This window comes from Miscanthus floridulus, chromosome 11 (genome assembly GCF_019320115.1).
Source record: "Miscanthus floridulus cultivar M001 chromosome 11, ASM1932011v1, whole genome shotgun sequence".
Lineage (NCBI taxonomy): Eukaryota > Viridiplantae > Streptophyta > Magnoliopsida > Poales > Poaceae > Miscanthus > Miscanthus floridulus.
Genome location: NC_089590.1, coordinates 72,256,785 through 72,265,992, shown reverse-complemented (window position 1 = coordinate 72,265,992; position 9,208 = coordinate 72,256,785). Strand labels below are relative to the sequence as shown.

General features: G+C 47.1%; 1 protein-coding gene across 1 annotated transcript; it reads left to right on the top strand.

The window, feature by feature from the left end:
- Positions 1–7,002: 7,002 nt before the first annotated feature.
- Positions 7,003–8,897, top strand: LOC136493381 (putative cis-zeatin O-glucosyltransferase). The gene is made up of 2 exons (XM_066489461.1): positions 7,003–8,495; positions 8,721–8,897. Exons 1-2 carry the CDS (start codon positions 7,111–7,113, stop codon positions 8,821–8,823), a joined length of 1,488 nt encoding a protein of 495 aa, XP_066345558.1. The 5' UTR covers positions 7,003–7,110; the 3' UTR covers positions 8,824–8,897.
- Positions 8,898–9,208: the final 311 nt, after the last annotated feature.

Below are 9,208 nucleotides of genomic sequence, written 5' to 3'. Positions count from 1 at the left end.
TCCACCAATATTTACATCATAAAATTAGTTTCATTAAATTCTTCATAAAAATAGATTTTGATTTCGCATTCATTTAAACATGTAGATCTTACTATATATATTCTTCCTTCCTAAAATTTTGTCAAAGTTAGAGAAGTTTGACTTAGAACAAAACCAAATTGAACTAGTTTCGAATGTTTATTATCTTAAGTACAAGTTAAGCTTACACAGATCAAGTACCTTTCAGAATTTAAAATGCCCAATCTTTTTCTTCTGATGTTGCTAGTTATTTTTATTATTACATTAATAATTGCATCATATGTCCACTGTAGGAGTTCCAGTGATATCTGAAACGTCTGAAGATGGCCAAGAGCTTCTACTAAAAGTAAACATCATCAAATCCAAGATCAAGGCCAATATGGAGGATTTGCCGAAGGTGCTTGAGAAAATAAATGAAACTGTTGCTAGGTTAACAAGATCTTAGGGTGCTGTGACTGAGAGAGCCACCCACGCCTCATCCGACATGTTGCCATCCACCGATCCAACAAAACAGAGACCAGGAAAGAATCATGACGCCTCTGAGCATCTCTGCATGACCGCATGCCTACCAAGATCTTCCTGTTAGGATCGATGGTGTACCTCTCTGTAACCATAGATCCGAGAAGGCTCCTTGCCTTTCTCTATTGAGGCGCATCGGCAAGCGTGGACGCCGATGCCGCGGTGTAGTAGACGTCATAGTGGCGAGGAGGTGATGTCCAGTGGCCCGGTGTAGACCTGCAAGGGGCGACAATGTCGTCGGTGGGCACATCTCGTCGCTGGCAGCACCTCTTTAGGATCAGATTAGGGTTTTCTGTAGGTGGGATGGCGGCTCCAGTGAACCTTGTTATGCGAGCCTTGATCCCCACCTTCCTTTTATGTGTGCTGTGCGACAGGGGCCCATCAACCGTAATAGGGTTGGGCTCCCCCGATCAGGGAGCAGAGACAAGGGCCCAATAGGCTGTTGGGCCTATTGGTGGAGATCAACTAACATTCTCCCCCTTGATCTCATTCTATCTTTTACTTTCATATCATTTACTTTTGTTCATTCCATTACAGATTAGCGCATAGGGCATGTCTTATCATCACGGTCCATTGTCGATAGACTTAACAGCTATAACACACTACTCTGCTCTGAAATAGATACTTATCTTTGGGCCTTCTTTTGTCCAGGAATTTTAGGCTTTCCCTTAAACCCATGCTAGCTACATGTTCTCTGAACATGTTGGGTGGTAAGCCTTTTGTAAGCGGATCCGCGAGCATCTTTTCTGTACTTATATGCTCAAGACTTATTACTTGATCCCGGACTTTATCTTTCACAACATAATACTCTATGTCAATGTGTTTGGCAGCACCACTTGACTTATGTTGTGAGCATCCTATACTGCTAGATTATAATCGTAGTATAACTTTAGTGGTCCATAGATGTCGCCAACCACCTTCAAACTGGGTATGAACTTCTTTAGCCAGTTCACCTGCCCATTGCCTCATAACATGTTACAAACTGTCATACATTGCGGACGATGTAGTCACAGTTTGCTTTGAACTTTTCCATGAAATAACTCCCCTTTGCGAGATGATAGAAAATCCATGTCTGGATATATATATTCACTCTTGCATAATCAGAATCTGAATATCCCACTATGTGGAGTCAATCAGATCTTCTATACGTCATCATGAGGCCTTTCATTCCTTGCAAATAACGCAAGACTTTCTTTATCAATTTTAGTATTCTGTTCCAGAATTACTCTAGAATCTGCCAAGTAAAAACCCAGTAATAAATACCAAGTCAGGGCGCGTACATACTTGAGCATGTTGCAAGCTTCCGATAGCTAAAGCATATGGAACCCCTTTCACTTTATCGATTTCATATTGGTTCCTGGGGTATTGAAAATCCCCATATCTGTCGCCCTTGACTATAGGAGTAGGTAAGGGACTATATTTGTGCATACTGAATTTCTTTAAGATCTTTTCTATGTATGCCTTTTGTGACAGTCCTAATACCCCTTTTCTTCTATCTCGGTGAATCTCGATCCCTAGAAGGAACGAGCTTCACCAAGATCTTTCATATCAAGTTTTGAGAACAAAACTTCTTTGTCTCCTGTAGTAGACTGACATCACTACCAGCAAGTAAGATATCATCCATATATAGGACAAGGAAGATAAACTTCCCATTCTTAAACTTTGTATAGACACAATTGTCCTCTACATTCTCTTTAAACCTAAAATTCTTTATTGTCTGATCAAACTTCAAGTACCACTGTCTTAAAGCTTGTTTTAATCTATAAATGGATTTCTTTATGCGGCATCCCATACGTTCTTTTCCTTCCATGACAAAACCTTTTGGTTGTGCCATGTAAACATTTTCCTCCAAGTCCCTATTGAGGAATGCCGTCTTTACATCCATATGATGTAATTCTAAAACGTAATGTGCCACTAATGCCATTATGATTCTGAAGGAAACTTTACATGAGACTGGAGAAAAGGTCCCATTGTAATCAATTCCTTCTCTTTGCATAAAGCCTTTTGCCACAAGTCACGCTTTATATCTCTCTATATTCCCTTGATAGTCAAGTTTTGTTCTGTAGACCCATTTACAACCTACTGTTTTGGCTCCTTTAGGAATTATTTCCAAGTCTCAAACTTTATTGGCATTCATTGATTTCATTTCATCTTCCATGGCCTCAAGCCACTTTGATGAATGATCACTTCTCATGGCTTCTTCAAATTAGGTGGGATCATCCTCCATTTGAAATTCCTTAGTATTGTACACTTCATAATCAGCAGGAATAGCTGATTTACTAACTTTTTGAGACCTTCTAGGGGCCTCCACATTTGGCACATCTTCTGTTTGAGGCTATTGTTGCTCCCCTTCATGTGTGGCAATAGGTTCTATAGGATCTTAAAGAACAGGTTCCTCATTTTCATTCATTGTTGCCATAGGCGGAATAACAACAGGTGCTGACACAATAGTATCTTGCACTGTCGGTGTAGCGACAACATGTAGTGAGAAAATTGGCTCATGAATCATTGGAGTGAGCGCATACACCTGCTTCACTTCAAGGTCAATTTCTTGAGCTACCATGCTCCTCCTCATCTTTTCATCCTCTAGGAAGACAGCGTGTCTTATTTCCACAAACTTTGTGTGTCTCTCTAGACAGTAGAAACAAAAACCTTTTGACTTTTCTATGTAGCCAAACAAATGGCAACTTACTATTTTGGGATATAACTTCCCAATGTTTGGGTTAAATACTTTAGCCTCAGCAGGGCTCCCCCCCCCCCACACACGCAAGTGGTTTAGTGAGGGTACTCTTTTCTGTCCACAACTCATATGATGTTTTGGGCACTGATTTTCTTGATACTCTATTGAGAATATGAATAGCGGTTTTAATGCCTCTATTCACAGGCTCAACTGTAAGGTGGAGTAACTTATCATACTGCCCACCATATCCATCAGGGTACGATTGATTCTTTTAGCTACTCTATTCTGCTGAGGTTCTCCCAGTATAGAATACTGGGCTACTTTGTTATTCTCCTGTAAGAACCTTACATAAGGTCCAGGAACTTTGGCCATATGGGGTATGCCGACCGTAGTACTCTCCCACGGTCAGACCTGACTATCTTTATCTTTAAATTGCATTAGATTTCAACTTTTGCCTTAAATATCTACATTTATCCAATGCTTCTGTTCTTTCTTTAATTGGATAAATATAGACATAGCGGGAGTAATCATCTGTGAATGTTATGAACGAATCATTACCGTCCACACTCTTTACAGGAAACTGACCACAGATGTCTATGTGAATAATCTATAAAATTCTTGCACTTCGTTTGGCATCTTTCTTAATCTTCTTTATATACTTTCCTTTTATGCATTCCCTGCGTTGTTCTTAATCTGAGAGCTCTAATGGAGGAAGAATATCATGCTTAACTTGTCTTTCTATTCTTCCCCTCGAAATATGGCCTAAATGACAGTACCATAATTTCGACAATGCATCGTGAGCTCTCTTATGCCACCATTTCCAGAGTACCACTCTGTCACCAGCTGCTTTATCAGCTGGGTAGCATATGTCTTTGAAGAGCCAGTGAACTGACTCTTTATTCTATCGAGGTACTCGGTGACTATGTCACACTCTAGGATTGAGCTCATAATTGCAGGTTCAATCATGTTCTTTATCACAGTCAAAATATTTCTTATTGGCAGTGACCCACTTCCTATGCACAAAAGTCATAGGACTATCTTTTAAGATTCAAAATCCCTCTCTTTAGTTACCCAAGTGGCATCATTCTCTTTTGTCTCCCTCACCGGTGCCACAAACTCAGTGGAACACGGTGAGGTGACTACCCAGTCCACCTTAGACAAGATGAAAAAACCAGGTCAAAACTTTTCTCAACATAAAATAACGCCATTTGCATGCCTTGATTCCAACGTTGGTCAAAATCAAAACATACAATTATTCTTATACACTAATTCTACATCACCGTTGGGCAAAAATAGAATTAATGCATAAATCTTTAACTTTCACAACTGTTCTTACACACTAATTCTACGTCACCGTTGGGCAGAAGTAGAATTAATGCATAAATCATTAAAATTATGATATTGTTATTAACAACGTTGGTCAGAAAATAACAACATCATAATCATGTCAAATCTCTTTTTCTCCAATTAAATACCACATTGGTTCAAAATAACAGAAGAATCAATATTTTCTTTAGCAGCGGAAAAACTTTCTTTTTCTTCAATTAAATATCACGTTGGTACAAATTAACTGGAGAATAAACAATTTCTTTAGCTGTGGAAAAACTCTCTTTTTCTTGAATTTTACCCATAGGGAAAATTGCTTTTTCTATTTCCTTGAATCCATTAATCAATTTCCAGGAAATAAACATTTACTGGAAAACTTTGAGAATATACTTTTCTTTAGCAGCGGAAAAAATAACTCAATTTCTTGAATTTTATCCACAGGGAAAATTTACTTTTTCTATTTTTCTTTTGAGCCAATTTGCATTTTCAATTTTTCAGGAAAAAGAAAAAAGCGAAACGGGCTCATTCTTTACTCTCGGCGGCCCAAAACGCAAAAACCAGCTTGGCCCAGCTCACCGTGTGCGCACAGGGCGCACCCAGGCCGCAACCTGGGCCTGGGCCGGCAAAGTGTGCTGCCGCGCGCGCCCGCCTAGGCCGGCGATGGCCCGATCAATCTCGGCCGTTTATGTCGAACCGACGGCTGCGCGTCGATTTCACGCGAACAAAACTACAGCCGCGGCCTTCGCCCGAAAACCCTAGGTCATTTGGCCGCTCTGCTTCTCTCTCTTCGCCGCTCTCCATTCCTCTCTCAGCCGCAGCGCGACCGTGAGTGACCGAGAGCGAGACGACGAGCGAGCGGGCGGTGGAGCGACCATGGCACCGTCGCCGGCCCCCTCGTCGGCGCGCGTGCTCCCCAACGGGTGAGCACGCCACCGTCGAGCGGCCTGGCCACGGCGCCCCCTTGGCCGAGCTCTTCTTCTCCCGCGCCGGCGAAGGGCCGGCTTGGCTCTTCTTCTCCCGCGCCGACGAAGGGCATCCCGACGCACGGCGAGGTAGATCCACCCCTTCCCCTTCGGATTTGGATCTCCTTTTCTCTTATCCGAACAAGGGTTTAGATCTAGGGTTCGGAATCCGACCTTCCCCTTTTCCCCTTCTGTGATTTGGATTTCTCTTCTCTTATCCGAATATGATAGGTGGGGATTAGGGTTTAGATCTAGGGTTCGGGTTCGTTTTCTTTTAATTTCTTTTCTTTTCGGAGTTCATCCGAATCTCTTCCCTTCCTCTTCGTCTTTTGGGATTAACCCAATTTGGGATGGGGTTACAAATTAGGGTTAGGGTTTCGGTTGAACCTTTTTTTTTGATTCGTCCGTCCTTGCTTTTCTTTCTTGGGTTAGGTCTTAGGGTTCGGCCAAATCCGAACCCACTCTTCTTCTTTCTCATGCGAGTTAGGGTTAGAGTTGGGAAGAACCTTCTTTCTTGTCAGATCCGAACTAGATTTGATCTTTTCTGTTCTTTGCCATGCGCCGTCGAATGGTGCGGCTTTTTTCCCCCACGCGGTGGCGGTGGTGACCGGGGTGCCAGTGACGTCCGCCACCCCCGGTCCCTTTCCCTTTTCTTTTACCCGGTTAGGGTTAAGGTTACACAGAGGCAACCTGGCTCTGGTACCATTGTTAGGATCAAATGTGTATCTTTGTGTAACCCGTAGATCCGGGGAAGACCTCATCCTTGTCTTCTCCGTAGATGTACCACAGCGGGTAGACACCGGTGCCGCGGCAGCTCCAGCTCGGTGGAGTCCGTAGTGGTACTGCAGTGGTCCGGTGGTGGCCCTGCAGAGGCGACGGAGGTGCAGTGGGACATCCCGTCGCTGGCAGCACCTCTTTAGGATCGGATTAGGGTTTTCTGTAGGTGGGATGACGGCTCAAGTGAACCTCGTTATGCGAGCCTTGATCCCCCTTTCTTTTATGTGTGCTATGCGACAGGGGCTCACCAATTATATTAGGGACAAGGGCCCTGGACCTATTATTGGTGGAGATCCACTAACACTTCCGTTCTGAATATTTCTACGCTTCTAGCGTTTCTTATACTGTAAATTGTCTGGTCAATTAAAGCAGAACTACTTTGCGCATCCATGGTTTCTACGATGACCAAATCAAACGGAGAAGTCGGCATTGTTTACTCAATCATACTATACTGGCAGGCACTCCAGATTCACCGGTCATCAGTCTCTGAGAAAAGGAAATGTTATCATCGGTGTAGCAAGTAGCAGGAATAATTTCTTGAAGCAAACGTCGTGCCGTTGCCGGTTGGCCTGCAAAATTGTGTCGCGTGAATGGTACGCCGGCAGCCGGGAGCCGGCAGAGCGGCATGGCACAGCGTCAGCACTCAGCACTGCATAACCGCTGACTGCACCGCAGGACTGCAGCCTTGCTGCGAGGCTGGATATATAGCACGCCGCTGTATTCAGGCCATCCTCCCGCTGCACTGGGAGCCACACGTACGGGATCACCGGCAGTCGAGTGCACAGTGGTTGGAAACAGAAGCCGCTCCCTCTCGCTCCCTACTACCCTATGGAGTCAGTTGCCGTCGTGGTCGTCCCGTTCCCGGCGCAGGGCCACCTGAACCAGCTGCTGCACCTGTCGCTGCAGCTCGCCGCGCGCGGGCTGCCCGTGCACTACGCGGCGCCCGCGGAGCACGTCCGCCAGGCCCGCGCGCGCGTGCACGGCTGGGGCGACGACGCCCTCCGCCGCATCGACTTCCACGAGCTCGCCATCTCCGAGTACGCCTCTCCGCCGCCCGACCCCGCCGCATCCAAGCCCTACCCTTCCCACCTCATGCCCCTGTGGGAGGCGTTCATCGCCGACGCGCCCGCCGCGCTTGCGGCGCTCCTCCGCGGACTCTCCGCGTCCCACCGTCGCGTCGTCGTCATGTACGACGTCATCAACGCCTTCGCCGCCGAGGACGCCGCCCGGCTGCCCAACGGCGAGGGGTTCGCGTTCCACTGCACCGCCGCGTCGTCCATCGTCTGGCACATGGACGGCGGGACCCAGCTCATGCGCGACGTGCACGGCCTCGACGACCTCCCCGTCCACGCCTTCGTGACGGAGGAGTTCCTCGAGTTCATCGGCAAGCGCGCGAGGTCCGCGCAAACGATCCCGTCCAGCGCCGGCGTCGTCATGAACACGTCCCGCGCGCTCGAGGGTGAGTTCATCGACTTTGTCACCCAGCAGCTGGCCGCCGCCGGCGGCAAGAAGGTCTTCTCTATCGGCCCGTTAAACCCGATGCTCGGCCCGAGCGCGCACGATCTTGGCGCGATGCGGCACGAGTGCCTCGGTTGGCTCGACAAGCAGCCGGCCGCGTCCGTACTCTACGTCTCGTTCGGGTCGATGTCCTCGCTGCGCGGCGAGCAGATCAAGGAGCTTGCCGCGGCGCTGCGCGGCAGCAACCAGCGTTTCATCTGGGTGCTGCGCGACGCCGACCGCGCCGACATATACTCCGAGTCCGGCGAGAGCCGGCACGCCAAGTTCCTGTCCGAGTTCACCAAGGAGACCGAGGGGACGGGGCTGGTGATCACCGGGTGGGCGCCGCAGCTGGAGATACTGGCGCACGGCGCCACGGCAGCGTTCCTGAGCCACTGCGGCTGGAACTCGACCATGGAGAGCATGAGCCACGGGAAGCCCATCCTGGCGTGGCCCATGCATTCCGACCAACCGTGGGACGCCGAGCTGGTGTGCCAGTACCTCAAGGCAGGCTTCCTAGTGAGGCCATTTGAGAAGCACGCCGAGGTGATACCGGCGGCAACCATACAGGCGGTGATCGAGAGGTTGATGATCTCTGACGATGGGCTACCCGTGCGGCAGCGGGCAACGGCGATCGGCGAGGCCGTCCGTGCGTCCGCGGCGGATGGCGGGTCATCCCGCAAGGACCTCGAAGACTTCATCGCTCACATCACAAGGTGATCTAAGAAAGCAGGATTGGAAAACGCCTCACTGGCCTCAAGTGTTTGTTCCCGTTTGTGTTTTTCTTTCTTCATTCAAAAGGAGAGTGATTTCTAGTTTATATACAATTAAAAGGGGTAGCGAGAAAGCTGGTTGTACTGAACAAATTTGAATTCCTGATTTCAAACAAGCAAATACTAGTACACAACTACTCCTACCTGAAAGCGCTCGAGTGCTGACAGGTGCAGCAGCGTGCAAGACAAACTGTCCATCGAGCATGGAAATGTCCGAACAGGACCAACGACAACGTCAGCAACAGGCAAGAGTCCAATAGGAGACGTCTGACGGTGACGACCCTGAATAGAGAAAGGGACTTTTGTCTAGACGAAAGTAGGTATGTAATTCGTTCAGCCGTTAGATGTTGATTCCTGGGCTAATAAATTCAGCTGATGCTGGTTTATTATGAGAGAAAAATATTATACCATGACTGATAAATTCTGGCCGAAACAATAAACGAACAGGTTGATTATTTTAAAGATTGTGGGGGTCCATTTGAAATGTAAGAATTTCACAACCAATAAAAGTTGCTTCTGCCGTGTACAACAAGCTCTATCAATTAGTGATAGATGTATGTTGTTGTTATGGTTTTGTTTTTATTAGTAGTTGGATTCTTTCGACGAGTATAGGAAACGCTTCTTTTGGATCGGCCATCAAGAATCAACGGTCCAAA